Source organism: Perognathus longimembris, chromosome 17 (genome assembly GCF_023159225.1).
Source record: "Perognathus longimembris pacificus isolate PPM17 chromosome 17, ASM2315922v1, whole genome shotgun sequence".
In the NCBI taxonomy this organism is placed as follows: domain Eukaryota; kingdom Metazoa; phylum Chordata; class Mammalia; order Rodentia; family Heteromyidae; genus Perognathus; species Perognathus longimembris.
Genome location: NC_063177.1, coordinates 35,913,073 through 35,930,396, shown reverse-complemented (window position 1 = coordinate 35,930,396; position 17,324 = coordinate 35,913,073). Strand labels below are relative to the sequence as shown.

Genomic DNA, 17,324 nt, shown 5'->3' with positions numbered 1-17,324 from the left:
GTCACGGTGTGGGGCTCTCGTGTCTCACGGTACGCAATCACCTCTTCCGAGGCGATGACGTGCAAGGAACCGGGTAAAAGGCCGATGGGTGGCTTTCCACTCACCGAGGACGAGGATGAGTGGAAGCTGACAGCGGCAACAGAGCGCAGGGAGGACTTGGCCTCACCTGGGCAAGACTAAAACGTCAGGCGCAATGTATATGCATTTTATAGGCCTCACCCTAAGGACTTCTGATTGGCTTCAGGGCAGATCTATCACTCATCTTCTGGGTTAGAGGTGGGTGGAAGGTCAACCACGACCAATACAGAAACACTCCTTAGTTGAGCCCACCCCATCCAGCTTCCTGTTGCTGTCCATCAACTACCTGGTGGGCGGGACTTTGCCTGCAGCCAATTGGTCAACAACTACGTCGCTCATTCCTCAATATATTTCCGGTTGGTGGTCTCTACTGTCCATCAGTGACGCCTCACAGCCCTATTGGCCTAACCGATGTCGCTCTAGATGCCTCTCATTGATTAGTCAGTAGGGCTGTCGGTCCCCAGTGTCCCGAACGCTTATTGGTGGACGCTGCCGTCGCTCGGGCAGTGGCGGGCTCCGGGATTGGCGGGTGCTAGGCGGGCGGTGTCAGGCTCTCGGTGGCGGCGGAGGCGGCGGAGGCCAGGGAGGAAGATGTCGTAATGAGCGGTGGGTCCGGGCCTCTGCCGGCGGGGTCTTCCTGAACCTCAAGGGTCGGGAAGACGGGCAGAGGCAGCGGGGAGGGGAGGCCGGGGCCGAGGGTTCCCCCCTGGGGCTGGACCTGGCAACGGGGCCCGGCTACGGGAGGGGCGGGGGAGGGAGGATTCCCGCCTGGAGGAGGAGCGCGGCTGGCTAGCCGGGCGGAGGCACCCGGAAGGGGGCGTTCGACTCCCCGCCCCCTCGGAGCCCGCTGGGCGGGAGGGAGGCGCTTCCGGGGGCCGGCGTGAGGAGCGGGCACCGGGGCGAGCCTGGCACCCCTCGGATAGGTTGTCAGCCGGGTTCAGCACCTTCCGGCCCGTGGACGGGTACCTGAGTCGGCCCTGAGGAATGGCGGACGCTCCTCAGGCTCCCCCTCAGGGGCTCCCGGACGCCTCACTCTAGGTGCCCTCAGGCGTTCAGCCCCTCAGGCGACTGAGGGGACACCTGAAACCCGGACGGTGCCTGACAGATGGGCACTGGCGGGCGTAGACGTCAGCTCGCTTACCGATGTGTCTCAATCCGGAGGTGGTGTCCGGATGCGAGGATTTCCGGGCCTTAGACCCGGGGGGAGTGGGCCCAAACCGCTTTCTAAGGCTTGCACTTGGCTCCCGAGGTCTCCACCGAGACCGCGACCGGCCTGTGGAATTTTGAGAAGTCTGTGGACTTGCAGGCCCAGCTCTTAGCTGTTATCTGATGTCCCTCCGGGGAAGACCTCTGAAATCCCGCAGCCCAGGGCCAGTCTTGGGAGATTACCTAAGAAATAAAACAAAATAACTACTGGGTTTCTTCCTCCATTCTCCCCCTATCCGTCCCCTTTGCCAATTTCATGGTTCTCAGCTGCCTATCCTTGGTTTATCGTTCCTTCTCAGGAGCTTTCTTATTTTAGTTCAGAAGGAAGTGTAACTTCTCCATTTGGGCAATTGAGAAATCTGTCCTTACTACATTCTTTGGTTTTTATTCAAAAATCCTGTCATGTTCAATTGCTGCCATGTATGTGTGTGTGCTGGGGCTTGAACTTAAAGACTTGGGCACTGTCCCGTAGGTTTTTTAAAACATAATTTTATTGTGGTGTTGTACAAATGGGTTACCATTTCATAAGTCAGATAATGAGTACATTTCATTTTTTGGACAGTCACCTCTTCCTTCACTTTTCCCCAGTTTCCTTCCCCCCCCCCACCCCCCAATCCCAGCCCACAGGTTAGTTCATTTTCCACATTTGTATACTGAATAGCATGATTGCATTTGTTCATCCTTCTTCCTGTCCCTTAGGGTTTGTGTTTTGTTTTGTTTTTTTCCTCAAGGCTAGCACTCTGTCACTTGAGTCACAGCTCCTCTTCTGGCTTTTTCCAGTTTTTTGGTTTTTTTTTATTAATTGGACATAAGAGTCTCTTTAACTTTTCTGCCCTGGCTAGCTTAGAACAGCGATCCTCAGATCTCAGCCTCCTGAGTACCTAGGATTACAATGTTTACCACAGGCATCTGGCTTTGACTATTTGGGGTAAGATATTTAGAGTTAGAAAGTTTTGAGTGTTGGCCAGTTCACAGTCCACAAAGGGAATGACGGCTGAGCCCAGACCACAGCAGTAATATCAATTACTAACCCAAATCTACAGTAGTGAAAATATAACTGCACTATCTTGTTTGCTTATACATTCCTGTGATGAAGGGGTGAATCTGTCAGAAAATTATTAACACACATTAATACCTGTTGGGAATGGTTTCTCATTGGCTGGCGGGGTAGGATTGTTAAGTTTCCTTATTGCAGTTCTTCTACTTCGTTGCCCAGCGGCTTAACTTCTCTGCCCAGTGGCTTAACTTCTCTGGTTAGAAACAACAACAACAAAAAAGCTATCATGACATAATTAAGAGCCCTAAGCTGAGCAGCTAAGAATACAGACTCTGCCAAGAAGTCTCGTAGAGTTTGTTCATAATTGCATCCCTCTGATTGCCCTGCAGGGAGACTTGGATCCTGGAGGAAGAGTTTGGCATTCCTGTGGAGAGTAAATAGACTATCCACTACCCCTCTCCCCCCAGATTCTAGTCAAAGTTTGGGCCTTTGGAGGCCTGTCAGAGAGGAGAGAGCTGTAAGATTTTGGAAGATGTCTGGGTCAGAACCTCATGGCATTCCAGCAGGTAGGGTAGTTCGTTTTGATATCTTGGTCTTGAATAACTACTTTTTTTTTTTTTTCTGGTACTAGGGTTTGGCTCTGCTTGCAATGTACCACTTGAGCCATGACTCTGGCCTCAGCCTTTTAACTTATAAGTTCTGGTGGTTAATAGAGCAGCCTTTCGGAGAAGTTGTAAGGTCTCTAGTGTCAAACAGTGAACAGTCCTTTGCAGTAGGCATGTGGCAATTCCCAAGCTTACTTTAAGCAAGTATTGCACAAACAGAGCTCTTATGATTTATTAATCTTATTGCAACCATGCAGTTGATACTACTATAACTTGGGCTTAGCACTAAGTGGCATGCCACTCCCATGTGGCATGTTCTTTTTCTAAGTTATCTTTACTCCTATTCACTGTATATGCACAAATTGAAAGCATGCTTTTAAATACTGAATGATTTTGTATCAAGTGGACACTGGTTCAAGAATGAAAGGCAGAAAGGCAGTTCTTTAAAGGTTGTATGGAGAAGTATCAGAAATTTTAGAGATGTAGGAACAGAGTTCAGATTGTAGGATTAATTAGTTCATTTTGTAAAGGGGAGAATATGTTTTCTCTAAGGTTGGTCTTTTTTTTGGGGGGGGGCTGAACTCAGGGCCTCTCACTCTTGCTTGGCTTTTTCACTCAAGAATAACAATCTACCACACACATCTATTTCTGGCTTTTTGTAGTTAATTGGAAATAAGAGTTTTATGTATTATTTTGCCTGGGCTGGCTTTGAACTGTGACCCTTAAATTTCAGCCTCCTGAGTAGCTAGGTGCACAGGCATGAGCTACCAGTCCTGGGTTTTTTTGGTTTTGTTTTTTGTTGTTTTTTTTTTAAATTAATAAGTTGATTGGGTAGTATATCTAAAGTTCTCATTTGGGCAGCTTAATATATTTGTGAACTTGTTCCCGGCACATTCTAAACCAGGAACACAGACAGGCATGGTAGTGCATGATATGGGAGGATATAGTTTGAGATCAGCTGTGCTACATAGTAAAACCCTATCTCAAAAACAAACAAACAAACAAACAAACCAGGACTGGATGTTGGTGGCTCATGCTGTAATCCTAGCTACTCAGGAGGCTGAGATCTGAGGATCAAGGTTCAAAGCCAGCCCAGGCAGGAAAATCAGAGAGACATCTCCAGTTAACCACCAGAATACTGGAAGTGGCACTGTGGCTCAAGTGGTAGAAAGCTAACCTTTTGCTGAAGAGCTCAGGGACAGCTCCCAGGCCCACAGTTCAAGCCCCATGACTAAAAAGAAAAAAAAAAAAAAAAAAAAGACAAAACCAGGAACACTACCTGTAGACTGGACAACAAAAATATATTTCTATGTTTGAGAAATGTATGACATTACAGAGTAGACTTAATGCTTTTGTTCTGAATACTCAGTAAATATTTGTGTGATTTTTTTCCCCCTAGACTTGTTATAAGGAGAGGGAGAGTGCTCTCTCTCTCTCCCACTCCCTCCCTCCCTCCCTCCCTCCCTCCCTCCCTTCCTTCCTTCCTTCCTTCCTTCCTTCCTTCCTTCCTTCCTTCCTTCCTTCCTTCCTTTCTTCCTTCATTCCCTTCCTTCCTCCCTCCCTCCCTCCTTCCCTCTCCCTTCCCTCTTCCTTCTTTTTTCACTAAAATGTTATTTCTCTGCTACTAGCATATCTTTTGGTCAACAGCATTCTTGTAGGACTTTAAGGTAGAAAAGTCCCATTTTTCTGTTGGTAATCTTTGTAGCTGAGTAGAACGATGAATGAAGAAGGTAAAACTGTGGGGCATTGCTAATCCAAGGGTATTGTCAGACTAGGATTGGAATTGGAGATTGCCCTTGAGGAGATGCTTCCAGGTGGTATGGGTGGATTTATCCTAGTTGACAGATTCTGAAGTGGAAAACTGTTTTTTCCTACTGCTTCCTAGGACACTGCTGGAAAAGAGCCCAGGAGTAGGCTCAGGGTCAGCATTAGCAACTTGGGTGAAGCTGGGCTTTCACTCCATCTAGGATGTGTTCTTGCTCAGTGCTCTGTGGCTGCCACTGGCACAGGAATCCCTGTGCTTCTCATCAGAGTAGGCTTCCGGCTGGCATGCTTTAGGTAGATAAGCTTTGCCAGTAGCAAGAGGCTATAAATGGGCAGAGTGCTCCATCCTAGTATATCACAGTGTGCTAAAATGTCAAGACTGCTTACATCACAGGACAGGCATGCTTCAGGCCCAGCCATTGGAATCTTTTGTTGGGCATGTCGTTCCCTTAGCTGCATGTTGTTTCAACATCAGAAGTTTCTGCTGTGCCAACTGGAAGCTACCACATTGCAGTGCAGTGCAGAGGGTTAGCTTGGGTGATTGATGCTAAGTGCTCAGGGATGCCATTTTGCCCCAATATGGTGATTTAAGCCCTTAAGTGGTCTTTCTGAAAGTGGCTCAGAAGGAGCCAGCAGTCACTAGCTTGCACATTTCCAAATGTTGTCTTTCTAGAGCCTCTTCTCTGGAGTTGTCCCCTCTCTTATGGAATTTGGTGAAATCAGAAAGTAGCTTCTAAGGTAGTAAGAATAAGGAATAAGAGACTGAAGGGCCATGTAACTGGAAGTGAGCCATTTCTTCTCATATTTAGTTTTTGTAGACTTAATTTCAGATCAGTCTAAAAAAAAATACACCAGAGGGCTGGGAATGTGGCTTAGTGATAGTGTGCTTACCTAGCACGCATGAAGCCCTGGGTTCAATTCCTTAGTACCACATAAACAGAAAAGGCCAGAAGTGGTGCTGTGATTCAAGGACAGTACCCAGGCCCTGAGTTCAAGCCTGAGGACAGGCCAAAAAAAAAAAAAAAGACCAGAATATTTCCTTGTCTTCAAAGAGTCAGTGATAAGCCAGCCCTCTTTTTTTCAGGGGAAATGAAGTCACTAATCATTTCAGTAGCTGGTCCCTAGCCTTAGGGCAAATGAAAAAGCATCACATTTTAGGGAGCAGAACTATAGAGACTGACCATAGGTGTTTATATTCAGAAAACTGACTTTATTCCATGCATGTTAATTGAAAGAAGATTTACAAGGTAGTGGGTGGTGTATGGTAAAGAGGCACATATATTGGTGTTTGTCTAGAAACAGCATTGGTCTGTGCTGGCCTGAGCTCAGGTCTGAGAAGATTGGTGGAGTTTAGAGTTCCATCTGTGATGGGAACAGCTGTGCCAACCTGTGGAGTGGCTCTACTCCCAGTGCCAAAATAAACAAATCTGCAGGCTTTTTCCTTGGGTTTTCCTCCTTTGCATTCTTCTAGGATTGTTCTTTCTTGAATTTCTTCAACAAGAATATTAACCACTTGCTACGTACCAGGTCCTGGAAGATACAACAGTAAGACAGAAGTCCTTTCTTTTAGGAAACTCACATTTTTGGTGAGGCAGTACATAAATAACCTCTAGGTATTTACTAGAAAGAGAGATGTACTAATTATAAAAATAGAACAGATTACATAGGGTGATCTCAGTGAGAAGGCAACAAGCCTGAAAGGGGAGGAGACCAAAGCCATATTTAGTCTGGAAAGTGTGTGTATGAACTCAAGCAGACAAAAGAACAAGTAAAAAGATCGTGACAAGGAACCACAACTGGTACATCCTGGAATACAGGGAGACCAGCAAGGCTAGAGCAGTAATGGAGAATGACAAGTGAGCAGGTCAAAGAGGTCACAGAGCCAGCTCACCTAGAGGGCTGGGAATGTGGCTTAGTGGTAGAGTGCTTGCCTAGCATGCATGAAACTCTGGGTTTGATTCCTCAGTACCACATACACAGAAATAGCCAAAAGCGGTGCTGTGGCTCAAGTGGTAAAGTGCTAGGCTCGAGCACAGAGAAGCTCATGGACAGAGCCCTGGCCCCCAAGTTCAGCCCTAGGACTGGCAAAAAAAAAAAATCATAGTCCAGGTGTGCCCCTGGGTAGGAAAAGAGACCCTCTCCAAAAATAACCAGTGCAAAAAAGGACTGGAGGCGTAGTTCAGCTGAGTTTAAAGCCCAGTAACTCTAAAAACAAAACAAAATGGAGCTTGCAGTTAGCCAACATGGACAAGACCATCTAACACAAAGCTTGCTTTATAGTAAAGTGTTGAATAGCTCATGTGCTGAAAATGGGAAAGCATTCAATGGTTATATGCTTTCATACCATTCTAAAGTTTTAACAGTTAAGTTGAACCATGATGAGACAGAAATTGCCTGTGTAGGACAGTAAGGAGTCATATTTGAAGAGGAGAAAAGTAATGAAGGAAATCTTAACTTGATGAAATAATGGACATACATAAGGGTCATGGGATGAGTCTGGTCAGAATATGGGGGGGGTGTCTTACTATGGGGGCGCAGTGAGCAGAGATAGATCTTGGTTCCTACTCACTTTCCTTTTTCCACTTTGGCCTGTGGCAATGAAAGTTACTAAATTTATCTTATTGGGCCTTATTTATGATAGCCATTGTGATTGCTGGAGATTTGCTTTTTTAAAATGTTGAGCAGTTTAGTGTGGTTTGGAGTTTTTCTCCACCCAGGTTGCTGCTCCCTCCTTGATCCAACCTGATTCTCAGCCTGTCAGCTTCCCTCAAAGTCCATCTTTGTTCTCTAAAACCAGCTGTGGCTTACTTTCCCCTCAGCAGACCTGAGTGCTTCCAGGCTAGGCAACTGGGAATGTCTAGGCTTAGAAACTGCTTTGTTGGCTTCTGGCCCAGCCTAGCTGACCAAAATAGCCAGCAGAAGGCCTATTTGCAGAGTGAAATTCCTCCAGGGGAAATACCATAACAGAGGGCCAAAGAAGCCATAGCCAAGATGGTAGGAACGCAGGAAGCAAAACAAGCTGAGTACTCTGAAAGCCTAGGTGTGGAGTTTGAGCCATGTTCTCTCCCAGGGAAAAATTCCCTAAAGCCTACTGTTGTGGTATTTCTGTGGGCCCCTTTCCTCTCCCTTTCCCTACATCTGAGTGGTGTTTTGGGCTAGAGGTGTAGTCAGTGGTAGAACACTGCCTACTATGTGCAAGGGCCTCGGATTCATCTCAAGCAAGGAATGTGTCCCAGTGACGAGAACCCATAGAATATCTCTCCAGGTAAAGACACACTCCATGTCCTGTTGTGGGTCAGTACTATGAAGAGTGCCATGGGGTGTACTTATGGGCGCATAGGGAAGTTACCTGTACAAAACTTGGGCTTTCAGAGTGAGAGTTATAAACAAGTTCTGACAGAGTTATAAATGGCCAGACAAATGGGAGAGGGGCTGCTTCCAGTTTCAAGTAAAAGTGTGGCATGTTTTAACTCCAGGAGTGAAAAACACCAAGTATATCTTGGGAGAGTTGGAAAAGTGAGGAAGAAGGCACAAAGTCTAGCCTTTCAAAACTTATCATCTGGAAACTATAGTGGACTTCATCTGGGGAGTGGCAGATGGGACTTTTCTTTTACATAGATTCTTCTAGCTAGATTGTGGAGGCTAGCGGAGACCAGAGCTTAGAGCCATTCTGGAGGCTGCAGGTGGCTTATGTTAGGATAGTGGCCTTGGAGTAGTGAGTAGAAAGCAAGCAGAAAAATTTCTCTTGAGGAAGTAAAATCTTAGCATTTGCTTATCTACCATGAAGATCCTGCTCAGGTTTCTCTTGTGATTGAAAATACCAGAAGAGAGACTACTTTTAACCAGATACTTGCAAGGAAAGGCCTTTGGAGGTGTTCCTGTTCTGGGAACTAAGCCTCTTGTCAGCAGTTCAGTGAAGACAGACATAGTACACCTTGGAAAGCAGGACTGTTCGCCCACATTAGGCCCATGATTATTGTAATGAGTGGTGTTTTACCAAAGGACTTCACCTCGTCTCAGGTTATGACATCCCTGTATCATCATCACTGTTAATAAACTTTACTGGGGGAGAAACACAGAAAAAAGACAAGACACCCTGAGACCTGAAAGGGTAAAGGCTACAGCTTAGGAAGACAAAATGCTTTTAACAAGGGAAGGGCAGCAGCAGAGATAAAGGCTCTTTTGGGGTCTGGAAGGGGGCCTCAAGCTTGGAATGACAAACTCTAGGAGGGAATGTGCAGTGTTGGTAGTATCTGTGCCTGTCCTAGTAGAGGCCCACAGGGCTGGGTGTACTGGGTCTGTAGGCAAAGGAGGGGCCTTGGAGCTGTCAGCTTGTACCAGGAACCTGACAGCCTGGGAGTGGTACCTACAGTCACTGTGGGTGGAATATTGTGTGAGGGGGGAGAAAAACACATTTGTAGGGGTGGCAAGGAAAGGAATCCACAGCCAGGCTCTGGTGGCTTTTGTCTGTAATCCTAGCTACTCAGGAGGCTGAGATTTGAGGGATATGGTTCAGAGCCAGCCCAGGCAGGAAAGTCCTTGAGACTCTTATCTCTCTCTCTTTTTTTTTTTTTTTGGCCAGTCCTGGGCCTTGGACTCAGGGCCTGAGCACTGTCCCTGGCTTCCTTTTTGCTCAAGGCTAGCACTCTGCCACTTGAGCCACAGCGCCACTTCTGGCCGTTTTCTGTATATGTGGTGCTGGGGAATCGAACCCAGGGCCTCATGTATACGAGGCAAGCTCTCTCGCCACTAGGCCATATCCCCAGTCCCCTCTTATCTCTTAATTAGCCAAAGAAAACTAGAAGTGGCACTGTGGCTCTAAGTGGTGGAGTGCTAGCCTTGAACAAAAGAGCTCAGAGACAGCACAGGCCCTGAGTTCAAGTTCCACAGCTGACAAAAAAAAAGGAATCCACAAATGGAAAGAGTGGGAGAAAATTCTCGAGAATTTCAAGAGACAGCAATGGAGATCTGGTTTAACAGTAAGGAGGTTACTGGACCTGCGCAGGAGCAGCCAGCAGAGTGCAGGACAGAAGTAGGGAGGAGACTGCAGTCTGCCTGGCTGCTATCCCACCACACCAAGTTTAGCCTAGGAGAGAGGAAGAGGGGGGGCTGTGCTAGAGAATAAGTGGTGGAGGTGGAGAATGAAAGCCAGGAGACTAGATGCTTTTCTGTCAGTCTTGAGGTTAAGTTGGTTTTCAATACGGGGAAAGGAAATTCAGGTATTATGCTACTGTCAAGCCTTGTTCTACACCCTTATAAATTTTTCTTGGGGCCTAAGAGATGTACTGCTATTGCTTTTATAGAAAATCACCGTGAAACTTCATCACCCTAGGGACCATTGGTTTTAGCCAACTCAAATTAATGACAAGTCTCTAAATAATACAACTTTGAAAGTGATCATTGCTTTCTTTCAAGACTATAATGGTAATCTTATCAATGTAGCTAAATGTAGTTTTCCACAACCAGATGTAAATTTCTGTTAAAAGCAAATGACACTGCTAAAATGGTGGAAGTAATATAAAACAATTATTTAATGATGCCTGAGTCCATCTTCATATACTGTTTAGCTGTGCTTTGAGTAGTATGAAGGAAAAGTTAAATAAAATTTATATCTGTTATATATTTTAAATAAAAAGGTTCCAAATTAATGAGGATTCAAGGTACCTTTGATCATAATCATGCAGTTACATATCTGGCTACCTCTCCTTAACTACTTTCATTCCCAAAAACTAACTGGAAGTTCCTCTTTTTTCCCTTCTCTTTTCTCAGTGTTTTTCCAGGGTATAATTCTGCCATAGCAGGGACATTATTCTCTATTTTGATCGCTCAGGTCTGCAGCCTAGGGACTATAAAGCTTCGAGTGACACTAGGAGACATCCTTAGAGTGTTTTAATATCTAGAGGAGTATTTCAAAACCAGCTGGGGAGGAAAATGAAACCAAACTGAAATGGAGCAGCCTGGAAGCCTGCAGTCTGCAGCTTGCCTCAGTAGATTCTGCTTTAACTTAACTGAAGAAGCCCAGCACCCAGCGGGGTCTCTAAACACTTTGAGTCCAGGGTAATTAATGACTGCCTTGGGGGTGAGGGAGATAATTAGAAAGTGCTGGGTCATTTCATTTTCACTCCATCTTGTTCTTTGCCTCTGGGTTTCATAATACAGGATGGTGTCTGAGTCAGAGTCACTGACCAAGTTTAGCTGTGAACTTGAGAGCTCCAGGGAGTCTTCTGGGAGGTTCCAGCTGCCTTCCCAACCTTGTCAGAACCTAGTTCCTGTTTTTATCAGCAACATGAGAAATGTAAAAATCTCTCTTTTTTTGCTTGTGTGGTGCTGAGCATCAGTCCTAGGGCATTGCATATGTTAGGCAAGTGCCATACCACTGAGCTATATCCACCCAGTCCCCAAAAAGTATACAAACCTTAAGGATCATTTGCTTTTTTCTTTTTTTTTTTTTTTTGCCAGTCCTGGGCCTTGGACTCAGGGCCTGAGCACTGTCCCTGGCTTCTTTTTGCTCAAGGCTAGCACTCTGCCACTTGAGCCACAGCGCCCCTTCTGGCCGTTTTCTGTATACGTGGTGCTGGGGAATCGAACCTAGGGCTTCATGTATGGGAGGCAAGCTCTCTTGCCACTAGACCATATCCCCAGCCCCAGGATCATTTGCTTTGATTTCCTATCCCATCTCCAACAGGAGCATACATCCTTCCTCTGGTTAGCCAGTGAGAGAGAGAGAGAGAGAGAGAGAGAGAGAGAGAGAGAGAGAGAGAGAGACCATTATCCCATCTCTTAGAAGTTCTCTTAAACTGAAATCTTTGTTTTTGTTTTGTTTTGTTTTTGTTGTTGTTGCCAGTCCTGGGGCTTGGACTCAGGGCCTGAGCACTGTCCCTGGCTTCTTTTTGCTCCAGGATAGCACTCTGCCACTTGAGCCACAGCGCCACTTCTGGCCATATTCTATATATGTGGTGCTGGGGAATCGAACCCACGGCTTCATGTATACGAGTCAAGCACTCTTGCCACTAGGCCATATCCCAGCCCCCTGAAATCTTCTTTAACAATGTTGGTGCTGAGGTCTTGATTCTACCCTTTGAACCTGTGTATGAAACAAGTACCCTGATGAATGTCCCCACTCAGGCACACTGGCTGCAACCATTGCTGCTTTCCTCTAAATTCAGCATTGAAAATCCCCCTTTGGAAATGTCCCTCAAAACACATACAACCTGGGCTGGGAATATGGCCTAGTGGCAAGAGTGCTTGCCTCGTATACCTGAAGCCCTGGGTTCAATTCCTCAGCACCACATATACAGCAAAGGCCAGAAGTGGCGCTGTGGCTCAAGTGGCAGAGTGCTATCCTGGAGCAAAAAGAAGCCAAGGACAGTGCTCAGGCCTTGAGTCCAATGCCCGGGACTGGCAAAGAAAACAACAAAACAAAAACACATACAACCTAACTCACCAGACATGGCCTGATACATACGCAGAAGACACTGGGACTATGATTTCTCTTGTTCTATGATTAAGTTTTTACAAATGTAGTCCAAGATTGTAGTAGCTTCTTTGGCATTCATGTAAATTCTATTGGTTCTCCTTTAGCTTTAAGTCAAAAGCCACTGATTTTTGTTTTGTTTTGTTTTGACATGAGTTCTGTCTTCTTCTTGTTTATTTATGCATGCTGGTCCTAGGCCTGGGCACTGTCCCTGAGGTTTTGTGCTCAAGACTAGTGCTCTACCACTTGAGCCACACTGCCATCTTTTTTGGTGGTTAATTGGAGATAAAGAGTCACCGACTTTCCTGCGCTGGCTAGCTTTGAGCTCACCCTCTTGAGAAGCTAGGGTTATAGGCGTGAGCCACTGGTCCTGGCCTGTTTTGTTTTCTGGTTGTGGGGCTCGAACTCAGGGTCTGGGTGCTGTCCCTGAGCTTTTTTGCTCGAGTCAAATGCACTCAACCACTTTGAACCACAGCACCATTTCTGGTTTTCTGGTGGTTAATTGGAAGTAAGAGTCTCATGGACTTCCTGCCAGGACTGGCCTTGAACTGGGAGCCTCAGATCTCAGCCTCCTGAGTAGCTAGGATTATAGGAGTAAGCCACTAGTGCCTCGCCTGTTCTTGTGTTTTTTTTTTTTTACCTCAATGCATGATTTACTAAACTTTATACTGCCATATATTGATTATCCACCATATTCAAGATCCTGTGCCTGATGTTTTTAAGTAAATGACTGGAGCCTCACAGAAACCTTGAGGATGGTGTCTGTTTTACACAGGGTGCTGTAAATCCAAGAGGAACATCTGACTACCACACTAGTGGATGGACCCACAGTTAGAAGTCTCACTTAGAATTCAATCTGAATTCTGAAGCCTTGTACTCTTAGTTATTATGCCAACCAGTTTTCTTTTCTTTTTTGCCAGTTGTGGGGCTTGAACTTAGGGCCTGAGCTTTTTTTTTTGGCTCAAGGCTCGCACTCTACCACTTGAGCCAAAGGACCACTTCTGGCTTTTTCTGTATATGTGGTGCTGAGAAATTGAACCCAGGGCTTCGTGCATGGTAGGCAAGCACTTTACCACTAGACCACATTCCTAGCCCATCAGGACAGGGATTTGTTGTACGCGTGTGCACTCACCATGTGCACTAGGTCTTGAAGTAAGTTATTTTGGTTACTGTGTGTGAGCATGTATGTGTGTTGCTGGGATTGTGTGTGCTAAACAAGTACTCATTACTAACCTATGTCCTAAGCCCCCAAATAAATTATTTTTATAACTGCGGCACATGGTCTAACAGTTTGAACAACCCTGCTCTAAAGGAAAAGGTGTTTGGGGGTTGGCTTTCATTAGCTCATTAAAATGCTAAATTTTACTTAATTTTATATGAACCTAAAACTAAAGCCAAGGGTAGTGGTGCCTATTTGTAATCCCAGCACTTGGGAGGGAGGCTGAGACAGAAGGGTTTGAAGCCAGCCTGGGCTACAAAGTTAAGACCTCCATCTCAAAAGAAAAACAAAACCAAGTTAACAAATAACTATAAAAAGTCAGTAGAAGCTGGATGCCTGTGATTCACACATGTAAGCCTAGCTACTCAGGAGGCTGAGATCTGAGGATCACAGTTCCAAGCCAGCCCGGGCAGGAAAATCCTGTGAGACTCTTATCTCCAATTAACCACCAGAAAACCAGAAGTGGCACTGTGGCTCAAGTGGTAGAGTGCTAGCCTTGAACTGAAGAGCACAGGGATAGGGCCCAGGCCCAGAGTTCAAGCCCCAAGACCGACAAAAAATTGAAATAAAAAATGTCAGTAGAACTCAAACCAACATTTTTAAAGGATATTTGGTGGAACTGGTTACTGCTTTCAGTCATGTGTTGTACAGACTTGACTCTGGGACCCCTACCCTGCAGTGTACCTTTGCCAAGTAGCACAGGCCCCCACTGCTTCTGAGATGTCACTTTCCCTTTGCACAGATGTATCATGAGTTGAATATGCAGAATGAAGCTGTCCTAATTAGCCCCGGAGCTGTAGGACTGTGCTTATAAACACCCACAGGCCCTACAATGTGTAGGATGTGGTTAAGCAACAGTCCCCGGTGATCTATGGTAGATGTTCATTTTAAAAGGAAATGATTAAAGCTAGGTGCCAGAAACTTATGCTTGTAATCCTAGCTGCTCAAAAAGTTGAGATCCAGAGCATGGCAGTTCAACACCAGCCTGGGAAGAAAAGCTCACTAGACTCTCCTGTCCCTACAATTTCCCAGATAACCAGAGAAAATAGAGATGTGGTTGGGGTGGTAGCATACTTGCATAGAAAGCTCAAGGCCCTGGAGTTCAAAACCCAGTACCACCACCAAAAAAGAAAAGTACAGGGCTGGGGATATAGCCTAGTGGCAAGAGTGCCTGCCTCGGATACATGAGACCCTAGGTTCGGTTCCCCAGCACCACATATACAGAAAATGGCCAGAAGCGGCGCTGTGGCTCAAGTGGCAGAGTGCTAGCCTTGAGCGGGAAGAAGCCAGGGACAGTGCTCAGGCCCTGAGTCCAAGGCCCAGGATTGGCCAAAAAAAAAAAAAAAGAAAAGTACAAGAGAACAGTTGCCCCTTTTTATCCATATACAGTCTTCGAGACTTGAGGGTGAGCAGAGGAGGTTGTCTGCTGACAGGTGCTAGGCTGCCACCCTAAAGTGGAAACATGGGGAGAAGGCTGTTAATCTCTCAGAGAAGCAGCAACAGGGGTTGGGGCATGGTTTAAGTAGTAGAGAACCTGTCTAGCAAACCCAAGGCCTTGAGTTCAAACCCCAGTACCATAACCAAACTAGCCTTGGGATCTTTCCTGCTGTCTGTCTTTTGCATTACTCCATATCTTTTCTTCCAACAGATCCACAGACGAGCATGGCTGCCACTGCTGCTGTCAGTCCCAGCGACTACCTGCAGCCAGCCGCCACCACCCAGGCAAGTGGGCAGTGGGCTTGGAGGGCAGGCTGCTTAGATGACACTCACCACACTTAGGAAACCCTTTCTACTCCCTCACAGTAAACATCCTAGGACATGAGTCCTGGGAAGGTTCTGTTATCCATGTTTTCTGTACCAAGAAGCAGTAGTCATTTGCCTAAGGTGCTGCAGTGGGTCAGGAAGAAAGACCACAATTAAACTCAGTGGTCCTGCTAGAACCTGTCCTGTCACTGCTGCCTCTGGAACAGCCCTCCTCAGTCCAGGGGACATCATTACCATCCCTAGAAAACACACTGAAGCCTCTGTCCTTCCTGGTCAACTCCTTTCCCCCCTATTTTGTATAATGGGCTTATAGAAAACCCTATTTGAGACATGCAGGTACAGCACTGTCCCTGTTCACACAGGGGCAGCAGAAGGAAGAGCTAGCTGACACTGTTAGTTCACCCTGGCCAGGGACTGCTTCTGGAAAGTTCCTTCTAGATAAAGTCATTTCCCATGTTTTCTCCCTTACTTAGCCTCATGGAGAAACCAGAAGGAGCTAGGTGTGTGTGTTTGGTGGGGGGGATGTTGTGGGGAAGAGAGGTCACAGGCTTCAGTTTCACTCCTTCCTTTTGATGCTCTTTCAGGACTCTCAGCCATCCCCCTTGGCCCTGCTTGCTGCAACATGTAGCAAAATTGGCCCACCAGCAGTTGAAGCTGCAGTGACACCTCCTGCTCCACCCCAGCCTACACCGAGGAAACTGGTCCCTATCAAACCTGCCCCTCTGCCCCTTAGTCCCAGCAAGAATAGCTTTGGCATCTTGTCCTCCAAAGGAAACATACTGCAGATTCAGGGCTCACAGCTGAGTACCTCCTATCCTGGAGGCCAGCTGGTTTTTGCTATCCAGAATCCCACCATGATCAACAAAGGGACTCGATCCAACACAAATATCCAGTACCAGACAGTCCCTCAGATTCAGGCAAGCAGTTCCCAGACCATCCAGGTGCAGCCCAATCTCACCAACCAGATTCAGATCATCCCTGGCACTAACCAAGCCATCATCACGCCCTCGCCATCCAGCCACAAGCCTGTCCCCATCAAGCCAGCCCCTGTCCAGAAGTCCAGTACATCCACCACCCCAGTGCAGAGTGGGGCCAATGTGGTGAAGCTGACTGGTGGGGGTGGCAACGTGACACTCACTCTGCCTGTCAACAACCTGATGAATGCCAGCGATGCAGGGGCTGCCACTCAGCTCCTGACCGAGAGCCCTCCTGCGCCTCTGTCTAAGACTAATAAGAAAGTCAGGAAGAAGAGCCTTCCTGTTTCCCAGCCACCAGTGGCTGTAGCTGAGCAGGTGGAAACGGTGCTGATTGAGACCACAGCAGACAACATCATCCAGGCAGGAAACAACCTGCTGATTGTTCAGAGCCCAGGTGGGGGCCAGCCAGCTGTGGTCCAGCAGGTGCAAGTGGTGCCCCCCAAGGCTGAACAGCAGCAGGTGGTGCAGATTCCCCAGCAGGCACTGCGAGTGGTGCAGGCTGCATCTGCCACCCTCCCCACCGTCCCTCAGAAGCCCTCTCAGAACTTTCAGATACAGACAACTGAGCCTACACCTACTCAGGTAACTCTTGCCTCCCTCTCTTCCTCTGATTACCCCTGGGCTTGCTTTTCAAGGTGAAGGCAATCAGCTCCAGAGTTGACCTGGGTGTTGGAGTCAGAATCCTTCAAGGCAAGCAGGAGTAGTTATTTCTCCCTGACAAATGAGCACTCTTCAGGTCTTGTGATAAGTACTGCTTATCAGATGTAGAAATCAGATGAAACTTTTCTACTATCCTACTACTGGGGTTTGAACTCAGTATCTTATTCTTTCACTTAGTTTTTGCACTCACAGTTGGCACTCTGCCATTTGAGCCACACCTCTAGTCTAGTGTTTTGCCCTGGCTGGCTTTGGACTTTCTGAGAAGGTAGAATTAGAGGTGTGAGCCACTGGCACTTGGCTTGTTCTTTTTCTTTATGGAATGTCTTGGGGGATTAATTGACAGCAGATTATACATTTTAGTAATAAAGTTCATTTTTTATTGTAGAATTACTCAGAACAGTAGCAAGAATGAAGAAATCCCAGTAAGAACCATAGAATTTGATGTAAAGTAAGAAACGAGAAAAATTCTGATCCTTATTGACAAGAAAAATAATAGGTAGGAGAAGCTTATTATAGCAGGAACATTTAGGCTAAATTGACTTAGGATAAATTTTGGCTAAGCTTTTTAAATGCCAGAGAT

At 46.5% G+C, this 17,324-nt stretch overlaps 1 protein-coding gene across 1 annotated transcript in view; it reads left to right on the top strand.

The window, feature by feature from the left end:
- Nucleotides 1–644: 644 nt before the first annotated feature.
- The window catches only part of Sp2 (Sp2 transcription factor), a 20,381-nt gene continuing 3,701 nt past the window's right edge, over nt 645–17,324 (top strand). The window contains exons 1-4 of the mRNA XM_048366846.1: nt 645–684; nt 2,671–2,847; nt 14,992–15,065; nt 15,692–16,709. Coding sequence (XP_048222803.1) covers nt 678–684; nt 2,671–2,847; nt 14,992–15,065; nt 15,692–16,709 — 1,276 coding nt within the window. The 5' untranslated portion in view covers nt 645–677. The remainder of the gene's footprint in view (nt 685–2,670; nt 2,848–14,991; nt 15,066–15,691; nt 16,710–17,324) is intronic.